Consider the following 24,421-nt stretch of genomic DNA (forward strand, 5'->3'; position numbering starts at 1 on the left):
ACGACGACGGCAAACCCGTTCAGGGGTCCGCCTTATATACAGCTCCCAGGGTCACTCCGCCCCTGGCCACGCCTACTCTCTAGAACCTTCTGGAGGGACCTGGACTATTGCATAATCCCCCTGCCCCCACCGGGGGCCTGGGGTGTGTATCTCCGGTTCCCAACCACCTTCTGGGTTTCGTGGCCTAACGGCGTTACTTGATACAGGCCGTACTCGCCGTTACCCCCTGTTGACCAATGGCTGACGCTACACCAGGTGAGTAGTGGTAACCGCGTGTAACGCTAAGAATACCCACTGCACTTCTAAGGTGCCTATGAATGTCTGATGTATATTGCTACATATACAGGAATATTGAAAGTAAATACCAGTTATTAGATATCAGACACAAATACCAACAATGATACGCATGCCCCGCAAGCACATGCCAACTTCTTCCCACATACCAAATGCTGAAATCAAGCATCAGCACTCAATACACTGTTCCCAGAAACACCCACCTCTTTGATTCATCAGCAGCAGTCATACAAGCAATATCAGCAGTGGATTGATCATGGCTGCTGCTGATGACGATGATGATAAATAAACCCTTGTCAGAAGTTTGTGAGAATGTCAAACTTTGCAAGTGTATCTCCTTTGTGCTGGTGACACCGTTTACCCACGAAAGCCTCACCGAGTCTCAAGGCCATTTTTCCGAGCAGGGGGCGACGATTTCTACGTGTTTCCCAATCGAGTAATTTGCCGGTAATTTTCTAATTGGTAAAATTTGCATCATGACGCGGGGCATGCGACGGCAGCATTGACCACGGGCGGCCTGCCAGATCCGAACCGTGGACGTCTGCAACGAGCGGTGAACGCTCCGCCGCTGGGCTTCCACTGGGCCCGCCGAGTCATGCCGCATCACGCCGCATGGTCGCGTTTCTCCCGAGGACGCCCTCCGTGCGCGACGACGACGAGCGGCCGGTGGCCCCCTCGAGCGCCACTGGACTCACGTGCGGAGGCGTACGCCGACTTGGGCAGCCCACGCTCGCGCGTCCTGCGCCAGCACCTGGGACGAGGGCTGCGAACAGCCAGCCTCTGGCTCCACCACGCAGAAACCTTCTCCGTGCCGCGGCTCGGCGCGCTGGCCGGGGGAGCACAGGCACAATGCCGCGCCGCCCGCCAGCGCGATCGGTACCGCCAACCGCTTGTGCTGGAACACAGAAGACGGCCCACGTCGGCACCTCCAATTCACACGGTTGGCTATGTAAGGTCCAAAATAAGTTTAATGTATATGTAGTGAGTCCAACTGAGTCGCAGATGTTGTCTTGGGAGCAACACTATTTATTCAGAACTCAACATAACACAACACAACCTACACTTGGGTGTTGAATGCTAATCTAGCCACGCTACGGCAGAACTAGGCATGGTTCGCTATCCCGGCCCGGACCACAAGCTGGGTCCCGGACTGCGTGGCTAGAGGCTTCTTTTACCTGACGTGGATCTTCATCACCAGCAACAAGAAGAACCCCAAGCCCCTCACGGGGCCCCCATTATATCGGCCTGGGCTGGGACTGGCTCCGCCCCTCACCCCGCCCACCTTCTAGATCTCTCGAGGTCTTTCCTGAAAGCTCCCCGAGAGCTCTTTAATACCACGTGACCGCCCATAGGCCCCCGTCCACCGGTGCCCCCCTCCAATATCATCCGGTCACGTGTCGGCAAGTCACGCAGCGTATCATGCCCCAACGTAACCCTGGCTGGCTGAAACTCCCTCTCGCTCCCCCACCGGGAGCCCACACCGCACACTGTACGTGGTGTCTCCGTGCTGACCATCGCTCACCCAAGCCCCGCTAGGGCTGGTACTACGTCCAGTAAGCGGGCTACACATAATGCCAACACATTATCCGCCGTGGCTTCGTAAGCCCGGCACCACACACCAGAGGTGGGACAAAGTCATTGTTATGCAAGTCCAAGTCGAGTCTGAAGTCATCAAATTCATGACTCGAGTCTGACTCGAGTCCAAGTCACATGACTCGAGTCCACACCTCAGAGGTGGGACAAAGTCATTGTTATGCAAGTCCAAGTCGAGTCTGAAGTCATCAAATTCATGACTCGAGTCTGACTCGAGTCCAAGTCACATGACTCGAGTCCACACCTCTGCCACACACTGACAATCACAGTCACAACATATGCGTACATACAACGCTCTCCTGTGACAACGCCAAAGGCTGCAGGCGCCGTGGGCGGAGGGCCCGGTACGCACGTGCAGCTTCAAGATCGCCGGTGCACACACGACACGCACCATCTCCTACTTCGCGTGGTCACGTCGGCGTCGCTTCTACTAAAGTGTTCTTATGCGTGCACTGCGCCCCGCTCGGATTTTTCTGGGCAAATCATTGTATTTTTATTTCTTATTGGAGGCTAAAATAAATACTATTAAACAAAAAATATTTTTACCAGGTAACGCCCACTGAGCTATAAAGCTCTTTTTCAGTAGCGACTTGGTCCCAAATGACCGGAGGACCCGGAGAAAATTCCACAAGACACCGGGAGAGAAAGAGACGCAAACTACAAATATACAGCAGGCGTTTGGGTCGGGATCGAACCCACGACCTCTTGCATATCAGGCGAGGCCGTTAACATCTCGCCACCGTGGCTTGCCCTGAATTCCATCTTACTGGAATTCAGGGTATGTTCTCCCCCTGTTCACGCTTCTTTGGAAACGACTGAGTGGCTCACGGCCTGAGCTGGGCTGAGTTAGAGGCCAAGACGGAGCCGAGCCAAGAACATGATCCTGACCCTGAGACTCGTGGCACGGCACACGCATGGAGCGGAACACGTGTGGAGCGGCACACGCTTGGAACGAAACACGTGTGGAGCGGAACAAGCATGGAATGGCACCTGCTTGGCGTGCAGGAACTGGAAGGTTTTCCCCTGGAACAGGAGCCTCCGCTCAGGCCGGGGGGTCAAGTCGAGGTCGCCCGGGTTGATGCCCGGTTCATCAGCCAGAGGCCAGAAGCTGATGCACATAAACACACAGCGCACATCAACACATCAAAACAGCCAAGACTCGTTTCCTAGTTACAAATATTTTATTCTGCTTATTTACCCAGGCAGGCCTTACCGAATCTGAAGAATATTTGTTTCCAGAGGGTTCTGCCAAGTGTTTGCAGTAGGGGGTGATGTTGCTGCTGAGTGAATACAATTTGCATAATCTAACCTATAAAATAATTTTTTTGACTGTCCGTCCGTCTGTCGGCGCACGTGCGCTTGCGAGGGATTTGGCTCTCAAATGTGGGGTTTACGTAAACAAAAATTTGCCAGCTACCACACCGGAAGCCCGCGCGTGGGCAAGCCCTATCTGTTTTACCGTCCCGTTACCTTAAAATTTGTTACAATAGCGTTTTTGTGCGATTATTTTATTTATTTATGTAAATTTGCCGCCCGGCGCGGGACAAAGCACACAATTGCGCATGCGCGAAACGCTGACAGAAGTTGCCTCTAGCAACGCACACACGGTCGCTAAAAAATTTCATTCGCATTAACAATGCTTAAAAAATATACACACAACGCTGAGGTTCATTCTTCACGGTCTTATGTCCTCCACCAACCCAATGCGTGCAGTTACTGATATAAAGTCCGTATATATTAATATTGAAGCGCTTACATAGCATTATTGCAGCGTGGGTGGGGAGTGCGGCCCAGCCCCCAGCCTGGAAATGTGTTACCTCCTCCGGTTGGGCAATCTAGGCGAGGCCGCGGGCTCTGCACGGGACGAGGCCTCACCATGGCAATGTAAAGTACAGTTTTATTGAATCTTTCGCTAAGAACTCAGGTTCATTGTTTACTATTATGAAACAAATAATTTGGCAAATATTACAATAATAATGTTTGTGTGCAGAAAACTAATTTCATTATTAGGTTGCTAATTACCATATTTCCCCGCATATAGCCCGCATACGCATATAACCCACAGACGCATATAACCCACAGACGCATATAACCCACGACGCATATACCCCGCAAAAATAGCGTTTTGTGTAAAACAAATTTCAGATAGCCCGCACCTCCATTTACTCCGCATGCATTCATATCTTTAACGTCGTTACCGCAGCTTAATGCCATCATATTAATACTAAGTTTACATTTGTAATACATTCCACTATCAATTGTTAACATTCAAATCATAACGTTCATAAAGAAACAAACTAACCGGAAACGAGCGAACGTAATATAGTTAATAAGTAACAAAAGTAAATATCCAATAAATAAGTAACACATAACTGGTCGATAAGTACAATTTTAGCACTGGTAGATTGCGCACTGCGCAGATAATAGCGGAACTACGGTAACGCCGTTGCCCTCGCCCCCACACCCCCCACCTCTCTCCCCCCAGCTGCCCCACCCCCCAACCCCCACCTCTCTCTACCCCCACCTCTCTCCCCCCAGCTCTCCCGTCGCCGGTAAACAAAGTGCGTTCACTTCAAACATTGTCGTTTCATTGTACAAACAATTCGAATAATTTAACATGTGATAACATGTGCAATTTTTGTGTGAGTGGTTTATTCAGCAGTGCTTTAGTCAAAGGTAAGTGTTGCATAGTGGATAGTCCTACCATGATTTTTTTTTTACGAGTATGACATGTCACACGTGTAAAATATTTTTTGGGATAGCCCGCACCTCCATATACCCCGCAGGGTCTTGTTTTGTTTGTAAAAAGTGGTATACCCCACGGGTTATATGCGGGAAAATAAGGTATTTCCTTTTTAGGTGTTTTTATGACACTGCGACAGTACTGCCAGTCTGTGCTGTGGCCTGCTGCCTGCTGATTAATTAACGTCAGTGCACTGGCACTATTATCTACACTGCTAATTTTGCTTTTGGCCATTATGAGTGTATGCCAGTCTATGATCTGTTGCCCGCTTCTTTACCTCACTCAGTGTACTGCAAACTTTTCATGCTGACTGTATCCTGCTTTTTTAGCTGCTGACCATATTGCCAGCTTTTTATGTAGACTGTGGCAATGCTTATGTCATTGAGTCACCCTACTGGCAGTCTATAATCTAGACTGTAGCCTGCTTCTCAAATTACCTGTGCGTACTGCTGCTCTTTAATGTAGACTTATTTCAGCTTATTTCTTCAATGCATTTCTATTGTTTCGATTGCTCATGTCACGCTATAGTACTGCGATGCTGATTAATATGTTATACTGCTAAATACGTTTAACTTTCTTAGCTACAGCCCATTGCATTTCGTTTATCGTTTTGTTACATTCGTGGGAACATCACCCATACTTCCACCAAAGCGGGGAGCACGGAAATATTGCTGACCTTGCTTTCTTACGGTGGGTGAGGAACATTGTGAGAGAAACATTGTTCTTCCTACCAAGAAAACACCATCGCACAATTTCCTGACACTAACAGAGCATACGATGCCCTACAATAACACATTTTCCTGTCGCAAGGCCAAGATGGGTACCACGTTAAAATTCCTCCAATTACAAAGCTGCAAGACAAAGACATCCTCACGAAACTGTCTCCTCTAAAAAAACTTCTATTCCTTCGTGATCATGGACAGAGGAGGAAACCACATATTATGGTATGCCAACCTCTTTCACCAATATGTTGTCGATTAGTGCCAACATTAAGAGTGAGCGCCTTCTTTACATTCAACTGAATCAAAACCGCCCTGCGTGTGAACAGTATGCTCATCTCTTGGGATGCCATCAATGCCAAAGGAGATGCAAACGGTCACAATGTGGGCTGATTAGTTATTTTGCCTTCATCCTTCACAGCTCCACCAAGATGCATGTGTAATGTGAGGATATATCAGGCTCACTGACGTATCACAACTCGTCATGATGTTGGCTCTGCCGGTCCTGGTCAATAGCCAATGGGGGAAGCCTAGGGGCGTGGCCCTGATGTAATGGAAAGGTGACAGCTGTAAGTAGAAGATTGGTTTTGCTGGCTTTGGCCACAGCCAATGGGGAGCCTACGAGGGAGTCTGGAATATTCCATAGAGGCTAACCAGGATTGGTGGAAACGTACCACGTGACCCGGGTATTAAATAGGGGTGGAGACAAACAACACGTGGTCAGAACTGGAACGAACGGAGGAGGAGGCCACGCGAGAGTGGGGCTCCAAGTTGCCACGTGGCTGCACGTCTCTCTCTCTATCTATCCCTCTCACACTGCCGGTCAGCAGCGTGAAGGAGAGCTGTAATGAAAAGTAAATAAAGATCGGATTCCAGAAGTCGCCTCAACGACCTTTATTACACATGCATGAGAAGACTCAGGATGCCATGACATACATCAGCCAATATGCCACGCCCCATCTCTTCATCACCTTCACTTGCAATCCCAAATGAATGGAGATCCAGGTTTACCTTATCCAAACCAAAAGCCACCAGACAGACATGACATCTTAGCGAGGGTCTTAAAACTCAAAATTTATGACCTCATTATGCTTATTACGACCAACAAATGCGGTGTCTTTGGATAGACAAGCAGTAACTTGCACACCATTGGGTGGCAAAAACGTCGTCTTCCTCATGCTCACATTTTGCTATGGATGAGGGAAACAATTCATGCAAGTCACATTGACACATTTATCAGTGCTCGGGCTACCTCACCCCCATCAACACCCTGCCCTTTTTCTATGTGGTCTGTTACCAAATGGTCCATGGCCAATGTGGCCAGTTCTATCCAAATGCGCCATGTATGCAAGACCACGGGTGTACCAAGAGGTATCCACGGAACTACTTAAAAGACACTCAGTCAGCCCTTGATGGCTATCCTCTATCATCGTCACAGAAATACTGAGCATGGTGGATTGCAAATAACGCTCAGACCTGCCACTAACTCGCTAATTAACGTTTAAAAACCGGTGGATCGTTCCCTACTGCCCTCTTCTGTGCAAGATCTTCCAGGCCCACTTTAATGTGAATTCTGCTATTCTAAAAAAAGCCATCAAATATGTTTGCCAATACATCAACAAAGGCTCTGAACATGGTTGTCTTTGCCTTACAAAACAGAGGGGCAAAGTGTGCATGAGCTCAACTTTTTTTCCAAGGAACATACATCAGCAACAATGAGGCCATTTGCTGAATTCTTGGCTTCCCCAATCCATGACCGTTCCCCCACAGTCGTCCATTGGCGCTTCACCTCCAAAATGGTCAACGCATCTACATCACCAAATGCCCTACAACAGGCCCTAGCTCCACAAGATACCACCCTTATAGCGTTCTTTGTTTTGTGCCCAAGTGACCCATTTGCTGCCAACCTGCTCTTCCATTAAGTTCCCTCCTACGATACATGGACTGATAAAAAAAAAAATGGAAGCGACGTGCTGCCTGACGGTGAATCTGATGCCTTCGGACGAGTCTACACAGTTCATCCCCAAAATCAGCAGTGCTACTTTCTCCCAATGCTTCTCCATGTTGCCAAAAGGGCACACATCTTTCCAATACCTCTAAACAGTGGAAGGAGTTCATCTACTTGGTTTCTTTCGGTAAAGTCATGTAGAATGGAAATAATAAAATAATAAAAATAAAAGCATAATAAAATAATTCTCACGACGTTTCGGCCACAACGCAAGCAGCCATCCTCAGGTGAAGAACAGGTCTGTCGAGGAGACAGTCTGAATGACACACTTCGCTTCAAAGGTCAGAAGGCAGGAGAAAGATAGCCATCAAATGTCATAAATTCCACACAAGAACAAAGGGGGGGGGGGGGGGAAGTCGCAAGGGGTTGTTAGGATAACACCCATTCCTTCAAAGGCCCTTTTACAATACAAAACCAGGCCACAAAATATATATAATTATATTCTTAACAAAGAAAATAGCATCGACAACAAGAAAGCACAGACGGGTTTGAATCCTCATGTATTAATTCCATACGGACATTATTTACCCTTAATAATTTCTACGCGGCCGGGCCGAAGCATCAAATAATAATTATGGCAGTCAGGGTCGCTCCTAAAAAAAAAAACATAAAAACGAATTCCCTAGCCCCGGGATATCAGATTAAATAATAACAAGAAATCAAATAATAAGTACGAAATTAAAGTGGATCTCCTAGGAGAGTTAAGAGCGGAGAAGTCTATCATAATTAACCAACACGCAACACTCCAGGGGAAGCGAGCAGCTCACAGCCGTCTTTGTCTTCCCGAGAGAAACGACCACGGAACACACACACAAAGCCAGGAAATGACCCTCATAAAAGTTCGTGGCGAGCGGGAACGGCTCGAGAAAGGAAATTAACAGATGCCTCCCAAAAATAAATAAATAAACACACGCGCAGGGTGCTCCAATGACGGAGCATAGCCGTCTTGTCTCCCCGCAGCACGGACAGCAAGATTTGCACACGCGAGCAAATAACATTTCCCCATAGGGAGATCAAACCACGACTCAACCGTGAACACGGCTACAGCATACCTGGAGTCGCTTGCAATCAAATCACAATGATACTAAGCAGCCAAATGAATCGCATATTAACTTCCAAACCAAAAACAACTTAAGCTGTGTGAGACAAAGGATAACGCCCAGAGCGAGGGAAGGAATTATAGAAATCGCTTACGCGTAGGCTTTCGCGACCAATATTATTCATAATCAAAAAACGTGGATTATGATTTTTGTAACCTCGGTACGAACGCGAAGCGTCGGTCTGGTTTAGGTTGATGACTCGTGTGGCGCCGTTCGCGAGGAAACCCCACCCCGCCTTCCAGAATTATTACGGACAGCTGGTCTTTAAAGCTCCAATAAACACACACGCGACACATACGGACGGACACGCACACGACACACACGGACGAAACGCACACGAACAAAGGGAAAAGTTATATGACCCGGCCTTTGAACAACTCGGAAAAAACTGAGTGGATTTTCCCAATATAAGCCGAGGAAAAATCCATTCAAGACATCTCGTCTCCGGGGCTACGGCCCCCACCAGAGATCTCCAGGGCTCCTGCCCCATTTCATCTCAACGCCGACAACGAAGAAGCTCTTCCGTCATCCAGAATGACGATGTTCGCGGGGTAGCGACGTGCATCGACAAGCCGAGGTCTGCACCACCTAAGAAGAATGGCTACCCTGAGTCGCCGAGCTGCGAGTGAAGCTGACGGAGACTCCAGCTATCACTCTCGAGCAAAACAAAGACACCCAACGTCCACCCAGCAACGAACGAAGCATCGTTCATCGCCAGAGTGACGACAAGCGAACAACCTGCAGGAAGGGCGGAGATCGCCAAGCGTTGACCAAGCGAGCAAAGCAGAGAGCACGAAGCAGTGGAGAAAGCCTGATCGACGGCTGTGAGGAAGAGGACAGCGCCAACGCATGCGCCGTGTGTTCAATATGCACACACGGATCAACCAGCATCAACGAAAACCGACTCGTCATCCCAGCAGTGGAGAACAGAGAGTCAAAGCCTTCCGAACGAGCGCCGCCGCCAGAGCTGCAGAGAACGGGCCACCGCGCCGTCAGCTACCGAGGACCGCCAAGCGCCACTAAGCGCCGCGCTCACCTCCCTGCGGAGAAGTCGCGGCTGCAACCCGCACGGGCGAGAGGAATCTGCGAACCAGGGTCGTATCACTTCCCCCACTCACAGACTCAAGGAAGCACATAGTGAATATCGTGTCAAACCTGTTTCTTTGCCATAGAGTCTCGCCGAAGAATTAATTAAAACAGAGCCAGATTCGCTCTCCCACCAACACACACGCCCTCACCCACGATTGTCTCAAACATTCCGTTAACAGATATAATCTTGCCAACGAATCGATTGATGTGCTTAGCCTCTGGGGCATAATAAGTTGCCTGTATTGCCTTCATATGAATATCGTTGCATGCCTGTTTTTAAAACTCCGCCAGTCGCCGGTTGTGCTCGATACATGGGGGAACTACTGAGATGTCTGGTGGGAAAGTAGAAATTACGATTGTTAGAAGAATGTTAGCCTTCAGTTCGTTAATTGCATAATCTCGCCAATGAATCGATTGACGTATGCTTTTTTGCCTTGCATGCTAGAATGTTACATGTTTGTTTAGAATAAAATTGTTAACACTGAAGTATCTCGAGTGTTTCTTCCAAGTCCATGCAAAACTGTCTTATTCCTAAGAACTGTAGCCTGCGATGAGATATGAAATTGGAGACCTAACATAACATAAAAACACAAAGATAATCAGTAAATGTTTAATCAATGATAATCGTGTTATCCTGATTGATACAACTCTGGATAAACGAAACTAAGCTTAATTATCATAACTGCACACATTAACATATCGCAAGCATTCGCATAAATTACTACGATTATCTCCGTGATGATCATAATTTATGCATATAATTACACACATTAACATAATTTATGCGATTTACACATTTTTGAAATTTCATTAATTTTTATGATTTTTATCAAAATTCCATAATTACAACATATACAACACTGGGAAGACCTTTGTTTTCAAACTGCTCCTCGCTAATGCTCGCCAGAGAGAGAAAATTGCTCTAGCTGTGGCATCATCGGGGATTGCTGTGTAAGTCGATGTATGTGTGTGAGTCGATGTATGTGTGTTGGAGTCCATATGTGTGTGTGTGTTTAGTTCCATGTGTGTGTGTAAGTCGATGTCTGGCCTGTGTCTTTTTTGCCCGGGCAACGCCAGATGTCTGTGTGTGTACGTCAATGTGTGTGTGTGTGTTTAAGTCCAAGTGTGCGTGTCAGTCCATGTGTAATGCGGGCGTAAATGGGCGGGGCGGATATGGACGATCCGAGAGGGAGGGAGTCAGGGTGACGTGGGGGAGAAGTTATAGCGCGGGGAGACAGGAAGCTATCTGGGTCAGTCGGGGGAGTCGGGGGGAGTGAAGGGTGGTGAACACGTTGGGTGGTCGCCGTGCCTCAGCCTGGTGGCTGAGGGGCTCATGACGGCGCAGCCAGCGGGGTGGAAGGGAGAGTGGAGGATTGAGGTTGGAGATGGCGAGATAGCCACAGAGGCCACGAAGGGCTGAGGTAGGAAGTGGCGAGATAGCCACAGAGGCCACGAAGGGCTGAGGTAGGAAATGGCGAGATAGCCATAGAGCCACGAAGGGCTGACATTGGGAGGTGGCGAGATCGCCACGCACGGAGGAACAGGGAGCAGCGATGGAGCTGCTGGGGGAGCAGCCAGAGGGCTGTGCCAAGAGCCTGCAGCGGAACTGCAGGAGCGTGGAAGGCTACGGGAGCGAAGGCAGATGTGGGGCTGCCAGGGAGAGAGTCTCAGGAGGAGTGCCGTGTGGGAAGGAAAACGCGAACCCCAAATAAAGGACACGGAGTCAGCGAGAAGCGTCTGAGTCCCTTTTATTACACTGGAGTCAGAAGTGAAACGGCATCTCAAAACAACTGAGAGAAAGAAAAAAAATATATAATATTCCTGCTACATCATCCGACGACGACGACCTTCCTCAGACAGTGGACCTGCCTGCGATGGAAGAGGAGATCCGTTCTGGAACGAGTACGGGTCCGGGTGAGCAAGGTGTCGCCGCGTCGGTGGACCTGTCTGTGCCGGAGGATGCCAACTTACGATGGAGACAGATGGTGATGCAGATGGGGACCTTGGAAATCGTGCTGGCGCGACTGTGTGAGTTCACCACGCCGAGGACGACGTCGGGGAGGCCCGGTGGTGATCCGCAGGCCTCTGCCTTTCCTGCGCTGCCAGCGCCATTGCCACGTGGCACGAAGACGCCATCTTGGGCGTGGCAGGGGAGAAACGGCGGGAAGCCGCCATCTTGTCTTCACCGCGGCGGGAGGACGCCGCCATCTTCAACATCGCGGCGGAGAGGCAGCCTTGCGCTGCCATCTGGAGGTGCCGCGGGGTGAGCAGCCTGCTGTGAGCTGCTGTTTTTCGAGGGGGTGCTGCGAGGAGAAGACGCGATGCTGCAGCTGCTGGGGCGGGAGCTTCCGTCCTGGCTCGGGTGCGTGACAACGGGAGCCGTCAAGTCGCCGAACGAGTTCTGCGAGGCGTCTCAAGTTGCCACCCTGCCGTCCTCTTCTTGCTGCAGCCCCGGGCGAGTCATAACGATACGCACCCGGCCTTAACACACACCTCACTCATCTTTCGAGGGCCGGGGGGGCTATTTGGTTTTCTCTTATGACTCGATTGTGCGGAGCGCGGTTCGGACTGTGTATGTGTGTGTAATAACGATGAACGCGCTATCTGCTTGTTGCTTGGTGTCAATATAAGTGTGTGCGTGTGTTGAGAATGGACGGAGAGTCTGCTGTATTTGCTGAGTGTCAAATTGTGTGTGTGCGCTGCTGCGTGGAGTTCTTATCTTGATGGTGAAGTTAATTATTAACTTGGGAGCGTCGGGTATCTTGCGCTGTATTATTTGTGGGTTACCTTGTGCGATGGGCTTAATTGGAAAAAAAAAAATATCTTTTTTTGGTGTATTGTGCTGCGAGGTGCTGTGTGCGATGCGATTGTTGCAAGAGAGAGAATAATTGTGTTGTTGCTGCAAAGTTACGACAGGATTAATGGTGTGTTGGTTGCCTGCAGATCTGCTTGCTATTGTGCTTAAATGTGCGCGTGTGATCGCGATATGCTGATTGCATGTGCTGTTATACCGTTCTGTATGGTTATGGGGTGCGATGCAGTGGTTGACTATTGGAATTGAGATTGTTATATATTGTGCGTACCTGTTGGAAATTGGTAACAAATTCGAGGGGGACCCAAATATTTGGTTGTATGGTTGTTGTGCACACGAGATTGCGTGTATATTATAGAGGGGGACCCAAAATTTTGGTTGTATGGGTGTTGTGCACACGAGATTGCGTGTATATTATAGGGGTAATTGAGCTTTTTGAAAATGAGGGTGCGCGATGACGCCATTGTGGGTGGCTTAGATGTTAATGCTAATGGGATCGTAAATGGGCGCCAAGTGGCGTCGTGTATTGGTTGATTGCATGCAGCCACGAGTTGCTTTGCGAGTTGGGTTGTGTAACTAATGTGGTTGGTAAAATATTGGTTAAAAATTCCACGATATGACAGCTGTGCGCAGCAAGCTGGGGCTGTGCGTCTATCGTTGTTGGGGTTGTTACAATAGACGGGGATGCATTTTGTGACCCCCAGCATAGGGAAGCTGGGGTGCACGAATGGAGAAAACTGGCCACGTGCTTCGCACGTTGGGCCGCCATTTTCTGGCCACGTGTTCGCACGTTGGGCCGCCATTTTGCGCGCACGCGGGGTATGGCGACGATGCGCTTTGCGGAAAGGGCCGCCATTTTGATGTGCGCGCGAGATATTGCGCGAATGCGCTGGGCGAAGGGGGACGCCATTTTGAGCGCGCGGAAAAAACCGGGGTGGGGCAAATATTCCATCTGTTATGCCTGCCATTGTTGATTGGGTGATGCACGAGTTGTGGTCACATCGGCCTATGGCTGATGGCTGACCTGACAGCCCGGAGGCGAAACCTCCGTGGTATGTCTTAACTAATGGGCCATGTGCTCATATGGCTCGGGGAGTCATGGTTCAGTTGTGCGGTGGCAGACTGAACCTGGTGTGCCGGGGGCTCACGGGATCTGGGTTAGGGTGTTATTGTCTCTATAAGGGAACATTGCCCCGTGGGGGGAGTACATGGGGGTCTGGCATTGCTGGGGGATGAACCTTCCCTGGGCTATAAAGCATCGGACTATACGAGGCTGGTGTGTGTCCATCTCTGATGGGATAGTAAGGGAGGAGCATGGCCGAGTTGCTGCTCATCCCCGAAATTGCACTAGCTGAGAGTATGGTCAGTGGATGTTGCTGTGGGTTGACGACCACGGTGGGGGTTAGGGCGAGTTAAACGTTACCGCTGGGGAGCGTGGCTCTCTCCACGCGAGGGTGGTGTGATTAGGTGTTTTGTTGGGTTGCTGAGAGGTGACCGTGGGTACATGCTGTGTACGTGCGATGTCTGTGCTGGTCCTCAAGGGAGGACTGCTGGTGGGCAAGAGCAGGAAATTTTGTTGTTGTTGTTGTTACGTGTAAATAATATTGTTGTTAAAATGTAAATACTGGGGCATCCATTGCGTTTATTTTGGGTATTTATGGGGAGTTTTTTTTAAGCGGGCTGGATTTACATCATCTCCACTACCCTGAGGCCGGGTGGCTGTCGTGTACGACATGCGGATGTGCGTTGTTGTGCTGTGCCTCAGGGGATTGGATTCTCCTTCTCGTCACAGATTCTTCAGCTCCCGTCGCACTGGGTGTTACCTGGTGTGCTAGCTGGATGAGGACTTGAAGGAGCAATTGAGCGCCGTTCGTCATTCTGCTCTACCACTTGCTCTTTGACGTTGGACTTGAGCCGAGCGGATGGAACTGCAACATGGACACGCACTAAAACATCACATTTCTGGGTTGTGCGCGTTGGCCGTTCTTGCGTGTCAGTTGCCGTTTTTGTTCATTGTGCCATTCTTATTCTTGTTGTTGTTGTGCGGAGGACAGGCCGGTGTTCTGTTCCAGTTCCTGATACCTCCCCTTTCGTTGCTTGTGTTGTTGTTGTTATAATCTCCGTTGTGTCTGGGGGACTCCTGATTGTGATGCCTTCGCCCGCATTATTTTGTTCTGTTTCAGCCGAGGACGGCTGGGATTTTCTCTACGGGGGAGGGTAGTGTAATGCGGGCGTAAATGGGCGGGGCGGATATGACGATCCGAGAGGGAGGAGTCAGGGTGACGTGGGGGAGAAGTTATAGCGGGGAGACAGGAAGCTATCTGGGTCAGTCGGGGGAGTCGGGGGAGTGAAGGGTGGTGAACACGTTGGGTGGTCGCCGTGCCTCAGCCTGGTGGCTGAGGGGCTCATGACGGCGCCAGCCAGCGGGGTGGAAGGGAGAGTGGAGGATTGAGGTTGGAGATGGCGAGATAGCCACAGAGGCCACGAAGGGCTGAGGTAGGAAGTGGCGAGATAGCCACAGAGGCCACGAAGGGCTGAGGTAGGAAATGGCGAGATAGCCATAGAGGCCACGAAGGGCTGACATTGGGAGGTGGCGAGATCGCCACGCACGGAGGAACAGGGAGCAGCGATGGAGCTGCTGGGGGAGCAGCCAGAGGGCTGTGCCAAGAGCCTGCAGCGGAACTGCAGGAGCGTGGAAGGCTACGGGAGCGAAGGCAGATGTGGGGCTGCCAGGGAGAGAGTCTCAGGAGGAGTGCCGTGTGGGAAGGAAAACGCGAACCCCAAATAAAGGACACGGAGTCAGCGAGAAGCGTCTGAGTCCTTTTATTACACATGTGTGTGTGTGTGTGTCTATGTGTGTCAGTCGATGTATGTGTGTTAGTCCATGTGTGTGTAAGTCAATGTTGTGTGTGTGAGTCCATGTGTGTGTCTCTTAGTCGATATGTGTGTGTAAATCCATATGTGTGCTTAGGTCGATGTGTGTGTGAGAGTCTACGTATGTGTGCGAGTCGCTGTATGTGTGTACATCGATTTGTGTGTGTAACTCCATGTGTGTGTATCTAAAGTGGATGTCTGTGCGTGTGAGTCCATATCTGTGTATGTGTCTAAGTCGATGTGTTTGTGTGTGTGGGTCGATGTCTGTGTATGTGTCTAAGTCGATGTGTGTGTCTTTTTCGCCGGGGCAAAGCCGGGTACTTCCCGCTAGTTTGCTATATGGGGGATCTTTGTCTTTGTGGGTGGGGTGCACACCGGGAGTGGTGGGTAGGGAATGAATTATGAGACAGCGAAGGCAGTGTGTGGGCCCTCACCTGCTGTGGCTGGGTTGTGGCGAGCGGCTCCTGATGGCCGTGACGAGCGTGGAGAAGAACGCCGGCTGCACGATGGGGATGCTCGTGATGAGGGCGCAGATCGTCTGTGGCAGAGCACAGCAAACACGGGACCACACGCCCATTACTCCACCGCCACCACCCGCACGACCGCCTCGTATGCCCATGGTGCGAGGCAGAGAACCGCAGAGCAGCAGTGGAGCAGTGGTAACAACACCCAAGCCTCGCAGCCAGAAGGGCCTGAATTTGATTGCCGATACGGGCGCCTTCCTTTGTGGAGTCGTCTACATTGGTTTCGTCGGGCTTCCCCGGTTTCCTCCCATTGCTAAATAATCACGACACAATGTAACTGGTATTGGCCAAAGAGCCCAATGCTGAACCATTACCTGGTAATTGGTTAATGTCCATGCGGTGTTTTAACTCTGTTACAGATGTAAGAGTATGTACGGTAGAACACCCCTTGTTTGTAACCCTCTTATCCACAAATCCCATAGCCGTAAAGGCCAATTTTGTTATCCACAAGTCCCTGAGGATTTACTGATCATTCTAGTAATGGACAAAAACACATCATTGCAACTGTGATAAAAACACGATGAAGGATTCTCCCTCATTGTCTTGGAGGGCGTGGCAGTGGCGAGATGTTAATCCCTCGCCTGGTATGCAAGAGGTCGTGGATTCGATTCCGACTGATGTCTGTATATTTGGAGTTTGCGTGTCTCTCTCCCCGTGGATTTTTCTCCGGTTCCTCCGGTTTTTCCCTCAACATTTAGAATCAACACCACGCGTTTAGAGTATTTGGCTGCTATAGATTTCCACGTGATAAGCTACTTCGTTGAGCAATCATTTGTGGCCAGGTCGCTTCTGAAAAACTGGGACTAACCTGGTAAAATAAAAAATAGGTTAGTTTTTTTTTATTCCACTCATTTACCCAAGGAAATCCTTACGGAGTCTCAAGACCTTTATAGGTGGGTTTTGCTGGACTTTCTCAGTAGGGGCAAGGATAGAGATGTGTTTCTCAATCGAGTGGGTTGTGGGTAAATTTTCGTATTTGGACCTACTCTTGTTGGAATGACGTCGCGGGAACTCTCATGTCCACTGTGAAGTAGACAAATGTGTATATTTTCATCAATACACCCGCAGTATTAACCAGGGCGGCCTGCAAAATTCCAACCACGAACCTCTACAAAAAAAGTTTCTGGTGGGCTTTAAAGAAATTATTTATTTGTAAACTAAGCACATGAGATGGCGCCACCGCCAGCCTATGCATGTGGCCTGTAATCCGGCACTTTCGGCGAGGGTTGGTGGCTCAAACACTGATGTTGTGGAACTCCCTTCCCATGGGCGTTGAGGTGCCATAGCCTGACTTGCCAGATGGCAGTACAGCAAGTGGACGAACCACCATCTGTTTACATCTCTATGGGAACAAACATTAATCGTAAATTGGCTGGAAACATATTTAAGTAAATACATAAATAAAAACAATGCAGCAGGAACCTCCTGAAAAAGAGTCTAATGACCCAGTGTGGCTCTCCCGGATGATTGAGTATCTCTCTCACCAAAGGAACAAATGCGAACACGCCGAGCAAGCAAAACCTGGCTTTGTACATTGCAGTACAAGGCACTGGCAGCCTGTGCAAGCAGCATCCTGTGAAACATCAAATCCTGCAAATTACTCAATTGGTATCACACATGGCAGAAACATTACTCCCTACTGTGAGAACTTGGCAGGAACCCTCCTGAAAACGAGTCTTGAGACTCGGTGAGGCTGTCTGGAGTAAACAAACGGAATATTACGAGCAGGCACCACAAGGGGATTCACAAACGTAACTTTAATATGCTATGGGCCGATTATGGGTTTTAAAAAATCTGCACAACTGAAAATCTAAAGCTTCTTCCTGTACAAGTACATGGGCTTTAACTCAGTCACTAAAAAACTAAACTATTTATATTTTACCAGGTAAGGCCCATTTGAGCTGTGTAGCTTCTTTTCAGAAGCGACCTGGCAATGAATCATAGCCCAACAAAAGTGGCTTATCGCGTGGAAATTTATAGCAGACAAATACTAGAAATGCATGTTTCTAAATGTGGAGGGAAACACTGGAGGTCCTGGAGAAAAATCCACGCAATCACGAGAACATGCAAACTCCAAATATACAGCAGCCGTTAGGGTCGGGATCGAATGCACGGCCTTCTGTATACCGGGCGAGGTAGTTGACATCTCGCCATCGTGGCAAAATATTACTGCTCACTCGCAAAACTGAGCAGAATTCCATGACGAGAAAATTAACTCCGACAGGCCGCCAAGGAGATGGAGCGGCGAAATCAGTTCACACACAGGTGCTGGACAGATTTGTACATTGCAATATCGTGAGAGATGGTTGCTGCTTGGGGAGGCAGTCATCCAGCAGCGAATTAATGGTTGATGATATCAACACTGTGGGCCAAAGTCATAGTTACGGCTCGGCTCAGGCTTGAGCCACTCAGCTGCTTTCAAAAACGCATGAGCGGCTGAGCCATGATTTGACAGAATGTAACTGCGTGGCTTTGTGCCGGCTCACTAGAACCAGAGCCAATCCTGAGCAGAGCCAATCCTGAGCAGAGCCATTACTACGAATGCAGGGCCAAGTCGCCATCCCTTGTCGTGTGACCAGTCTACCAGGTCACATTCCCACCGGTTCCAGCGGTGGATGGAACCCAGCACGGGAACCGTTACCTTCACGGTGACCTTGATGGACGTCATGACCAAGTGGGTGCAGTCGCTGGTCCATTGGGAGACGAAATGTCCTCCCAGCACGAGCAGCGCGGAGCTCAGCACGTGCTTGGATTCCGCATCGAGGCAAGAAGTGCACACGACGAGCGGGGAGTACGCCACTCTGCACAGAGAAGACGGCGGCCCAGCACTCACTCTCAACATTCATATTACAAACAGAGCGCCGGGTGGCTAAAACACAGCAAGTTGGCACAGTATGGGGCACAGGTGGTGCATCGGTGGTGCATCGGTCAGTCAACCCATGGCATCTGGGTCTGTCCCGTGTTCTCCTGCCAGCGGGCGTTCAATACTTCACGTGGCCTTAAAGTGAACATAGCTTGGGACAAACGCCGTGGTGACGTCACCGCCACTTAGTGGCAAATGCTGGTTATTGTTGTTATGTATGCATACGCTTGTGTAACGGTTAGCACGCTGCGCTACAAACCCGAGCACATGCGTCCGATTGCCGCTCACGGCCAACACCAGTGACAATTACCTGAACTGGTCCTGCGCCTCCCTTAGGTCAACCCAGCCTCAAATGAGTACCTAGTGCGGTGTGTAAAAACATCACCACTGGGGAGAAAAAGGAGTCGGGCGTGGGGCTGGCCACCCACTCCCTCATGTACCGTTCTGGCCTTCATAGGTGCTACTTGCTAACAGCATTTGCCCCAAAAGTCTGTTAAGGCTATATGAGGAATATTTGTCTGGTTGTTGTGTATGTATGTTTAGGGGTATGTATCTTTAATCAAAATATTGCATGTGGATAATCCCTTGAGCTAGAACATCTGGTTTGCATGATTGGTACATGTACAGCAATCACATCATGACACATACACAATAAAAATTGATAACTCGCACGGGGTAATACCAATCGCATTTACACTAACCTCTGCTGCTGTAACTTCCTCTAATGCTAAACGAATTCTGTCTAGAACTAGCTTAGCTCTTATCTCAGAGAAAATCAGCATTACGCACACCGAACTAGATCAGTTAGACAAGACACTCTACAAATCACACTTATCTTTGACTGCAACAATGTCCACATCGGATTGGGAACATGTAGACAATATGACTGCCTCTTCAGCTGCCGCTATGTCGACCAAATGTAAGGACAACTTGATTTCCAAATTCAACCGCCTCTCAAATAAGAGACCGGACCCACACACTGAAAAGCTAGACGTTAACAAAGTCGTAATTAATCGCAGTAACAGTTCTATTTCTGATAGTCTGAAATCCGTTTTAGCTAAAGGACTAAACTTTGCAGTCACACCTAGACACATACCAGTTAATGATATCATTGCCCGAGTAGATGTGGCTCTCAAGGGCCTGGGTCACATCGCTGCAGACGTAGCAAGATCTGAAATCGCTGCAACCCTCAAAAACGCTAAGATGCCAGCTAGTAACATCAGCAAAGATGAGCGTTTTGAATTAGCTCAATTAAAAAATAGGGATGACATTGTCATCCTCTCAGCCGACAAAGGCAATGCTACTGCCATCATGGACAAAATAGAATAAAACAACAAAATTCAAGAACTACTCAACGACTGGCTCGTTTTTTGTCTGAAATCCTGCGGCCTTTCACTGGAAAAACCACCTCTGCGGTACTAAACTCTACTGACCTGGTATCGACAATCAAGGGAATTTCCCTGTCCCCAGACGACCTGCTTGTCAGTTTTGATGTGATTCTAGATTTGAAGCTTTCGTGACTGCAAGGATTCATATTCTTAGGCTTTTTCGGTAAAGTCACGTAGGTAAAACATTAAAAGTAAAATAAAATAAAAATCACGACGTTTCGGAGGCAACACAAGCTTCCGTCTTCAGGTGGAACCGTCACAGCCACGACAGCTGTATCAAATAAATGAGAGATTGCAAGAGCTACCACTCCGTATATATGGTTGGAGAGGGGGGAAGGGCCAAGTACGGCACACTTTTTATTCATATGGTAAGGTGAGGCTTAAGAGGGTGAGCCTTTGTTATGGAGAGGTACGGTTTGTGACTAAACCTGGCCTACATAACAATAGTGAGAAAAGGAGAAAACAACTAAACATGGTAAAACAAGCCTGGCTGTCTATCAATAACCTGTAATAGTTGTCTGTCAAATAAGATTGGCCAAATAAGTGTAGTTAAATCTTTTTTGCGTGGTTAATCACATCTTTCCAATGATTACTCAGTTTGTAACCATCATCACGGTTGAAATTATGTCTGTGTTTGTATATTTGTATGGCTTCGTATACAAACCTTTGATGGTAGCCAGGAGGTTTGCAGAAAACCTTGGTCTCGGAAAAGACAATTTCATGAGAGCCCACCGAGTTGTAGCAATGATCGGCAACGGCCGAAGAATCAGTTCTGCCGTGTTTCAGATCTGACTTGTGCTCGCGGACACGATCATAAACATGACGTTTCGTTTCTCCAATGTAGCAATCACCACAAATGCAACTCAATTTGTAGACTCCAGGATACTGTAAGTCAGGAACGACATCCTTCACAGATGGAATCAGATCACGGATTTTATTCACTGTACTGAATCGGACTTGGATCTTATGTTTGTTGAGAATTTTGGAGATCTTTTTGGTCACGCCTGCTATGTATGGTAACGTGATAGTTTTGGTCGGGGTTTCATGTGGCTGTTTCTGTGTGGTGGGAGAAACAGCTTGGCGGATAGTGCGGTCAGAGTATCCGTTCATCCTGAGGGCCCGATGTACATGTCTTAATTCACCGGCCAGGTGGTGTTGGTCAGAAATGCCATGGGCTCTGTGGTATAGCGTTTTGATGAGAGAATTCTTTTGAGATGGGTGGTGGTGGGAATCCGGTTTCAAGTAGGAATCTGTGTGGGTGGCTTTCCTGTAGACAATGTCCCAAAGATCCGTCAGGCCTCCTCTCAAACAGAATATCCAAGAATGGTAGAATGGTAGTTTACCATCTTTCTCCACTTCCATGGTGAATCTGATGGATGGGTGATGTAGCCCTCAGAGGCATAGGACACATCCATGCGGATGTAGCAAGAGCTGAAATAGCTACTATTCTTAAGAATGCTAAGAAACCCACTAGTAACATCAGCAAAAACGAACGCTCTGAACTCGCGGACCTAAAAAAGAGAGATGATATAGTCATCCTCTCGGCAGACAAGGGCAATGCCACGGTCATCATGGATAAAGATTCATACAACAACAAAATCCTGGACCTTCTTAATGATGGGAGTTACTCCAAAATTAAAAACGATCCCACGAAAAGCCTAACGACAAAAACCAACAGTATCATCACGAGTTCGACTTCCCTAATCGAACCAAGCAAACGTCCCTCTCTAAAACCATCGGCGGCTAGACCTCCCAGACTCTATGGTCTTCCCAAAATCCATAAAGAAGGCACCCCGCTACGACCCATCGTGTCGACGACAAACTCTCCTACGTACAAACTAGCCCGTTTTCTATCAGATACTCTGCTTCCCTTCACAGGCAAGACCTCTTCGGCAGTACTCAACTCAACCCAATTAGTCTCTATGGTTAAGGACATGATACTATCTCCTGATGACATCCTCGTCAGCTTTGATGTAGTATCTTTGTTTACCAAAGTCCCAGTACCGGACACCCTAACAATAATTGAGGACTTAGACCAACATGGATTGAATTCTGATGTACCTGCGCTGGTTAGGCATTGCCTCACCAACACCTATTTTACCTGGAATGGCACCTTCTACAAACAGAATGGAGGGTACCCCTATGGGCTCCCCCTTGTCACCAGTTATAGCCAACATGTTCATGGAAAAGTTTGAATCAGACGCCATCCAGACATCCACCCTGCGTCCTTCCCTGTGGAAGAGGTATGTGGATGACACTTTCGTCATCTGGCCACATGGCCTCCCAGCATTGAACCACTTCTTGGACCACATCAATTCTAGACACCCATCCATCAGATTCACCATGGAAGTGGAGAAAGACGGTAAAATACCATTCTTGGATATTCTGTTTGAGAGGAGGCCTGACGGATCCTTGGGACATTCTGTCTACAGGAAAGCCACCCACACAGATTCCTACTTGAAACCGGATTCCCACCACCACCCATCTCAAAAGAATTCTCTCATCAAAACGCTATACCACAGAGCCCATGGCATTTCTGACCAACACCACCTGGCCGGTGAATTAAGACATGTACATCGGGCCCTCAGGATGAACGGATACTCTGACCGCACTATCCGCCAAGCTGTTTCTCCCACCACACAGAAACAGCCACATGAAACTCCGACCAAAACTATCACGTTACCATACATAGCAGGCGTGACCAAAAAGATCTCCAAAATTCTAAACAAACATAAGATCCAAGTCCGATTCAATACAGTGCATAAAATCCGTGATCTGATTCCATCTGTGAAGGATGTCGTTCCTGACTTACAGTATCCTGGAGTCTACAAATTGAGTTGCATTTGTGGTGATTGCTACATTGGAGAAACGAAACGTCATGTCTCTGATCGTGTCCACGAGCACAAGTCAGATCTGAAACACGGCAGAACTGATTCTTCGGCCGTTGCCGATCATTGCTACAACTCGGTGGGCTCTCATGAAATTGTCTTTTCCGAGACCAAGGTTCTCTGCAAACCTCCTGGCTACCATCAAAGGTTTGTACACGAAGCCATACAAATATACAAACACAGACATAATTTCAACCGTGATGATGGTTACAAACTGAGTAATCATTGGAAAGATGTGATTAACCATGCAAAAAGAGATTTGTTGTGTCTATACCCTTTTTTTATTAAGAACAATTCAAAATTTATCTTCTTGGTTCTTTCGGTAAAGTCACGTAGAAGGGAAGTAATAAAGTAATAAAAAAAAACATAATAAAACAATTCTCACGACGTTTCGGCCACAACGCAAGCAGCCGTCCTCAGGTGAAAACCAGGTCCGTCGAGGCGACAGAGTCTGAATGAAACAGCACACGAGCTTTGAGCATATATATAAGCTGGGCGCATTGACAAAGGAATTTGCATATCAAAAGGAATTTAGCATATTTATGGGAAATGCAGGAATGTGATTAGTACTGCATATGCATGTGCATTATGCAGGATTAACAGCATCAAAGGGAGCTGCAGTTACTGCTGCTGCAGCAGTTGCTGCTGCTGCTGCAGTTTCAGCTGCTGCTGCAGTTGCTGCTGCTGCAGTTGCTGCTGCTGCTGCAGTTGCTGCTGCTGCTGCAGTTGCTGCTGCTGCAATTGCTGCTGCTGCTGCACTTGCTGCTGCTGCTGCAGTTGCTGCCTTATCCATTTTAATATAACACTATGTATTATTCTACCCACCCTAATGTGTATCATACTGCTATATGTTTACTGTACAATTACGACACCATACATTACTCTGCACACTGCACCATGCCAGTGAGTGGAACGCGGTCTGAAAGTCACCGTAAACGTGAACACAATCAGTTAAGTGTGTTCACGTTTACGGTGACTTTCAGACCGCGTTCCACTCACTGGCATGGTGCAGTGTGCAGAGTAATGTATGGTGTCGTAATTGTACAGTAAACATATAGCAGTATGATACACATTAGGGTGGGTAGAATAATACATAGTGTTATATTAAAATGGATAAGGCAGCAACTGCAGCAGCAGCAGCAAGTGCAGCAGCAGCAGCAATTGCAGCAGCAGCAACTGCAGCAGCAGCAGCAACTGCAGCAGCAGCTGAAACTGCAGCAGCAGCAGCAACTGCTGCAGCAGCAGTAACTGCAGCTCCCTTTGATGCTGTTAATCCTGCATAATGCACATGCATATGCAGTACTAATCACATTCCTGCATTTCCCATAAATATGCTAAATTCCTTTTGATATGCAAATTCCTTTGTCAATGCGCCCAGCTTATATATATGCTCCAAGCTCGTGTGCTGTTTCATTCAGACTCTGTCGCCTCGACGGACCTGGTTTTCACCTGAGGACGGCTGCTTGCGTTGTGGCCGAAACGTCGTGAGAATTGTTTTATTATGTTTTATTTTTATTACTTTATTA

The 24,421-nt window shown here is 48.4% G+C and overlaps 1 protein-coding gene across 1 annotated transcript in view; it reads right to left on the reverse strand.

Moving 5' to 3' along the window:
- Positions 1-989: 989 nt before the first annotated feature.
- LOC133350913 (nibrin-like) overlaps positions 990-24,421 on the reverse strand; it is a gene marked incomplete at its 3' end in the record, with an annotated part of 31,780 nt that continues 8,348 nt past the window's right edge. The window contains exons 4-7 of the mRNA XM_061565753.1: positions 18,398-18,557; positions 15,667-15,770; positions 2,878-2,995; positions 990-1,189 (exon numbers count right to left, since the gene is read on the reverse strand). Of these exons, the coding sequence (XP_061421737.1) occupies positions 990-1,189; positions 2,878-2,995; positions 15,667-15,770; positions 18,398-18,557 (582 nt within the window). The remainder of the gene's footprint in view (positions 1,190-2,877; positions 2,996-15,666; positions 15,771-18,397; positions 18,558-24,421) is intronic.

This window comes from Lethenteron reissneri, chromosome 35 (assembly GCF_015708825.2).
Source record: "Lethenteron reissneri isolate LAM-NWPU_2019-01 chromosome 35, ASM1570882v1, whole genome shotgun sequence".
Taxonomy (NCBI): Eukaryota; Metazoa; Chordata; class Hyperoartia; order Petromyzontiformes; family Petromyzontidae; genus Lethenteron; species Lethenteron reissneri.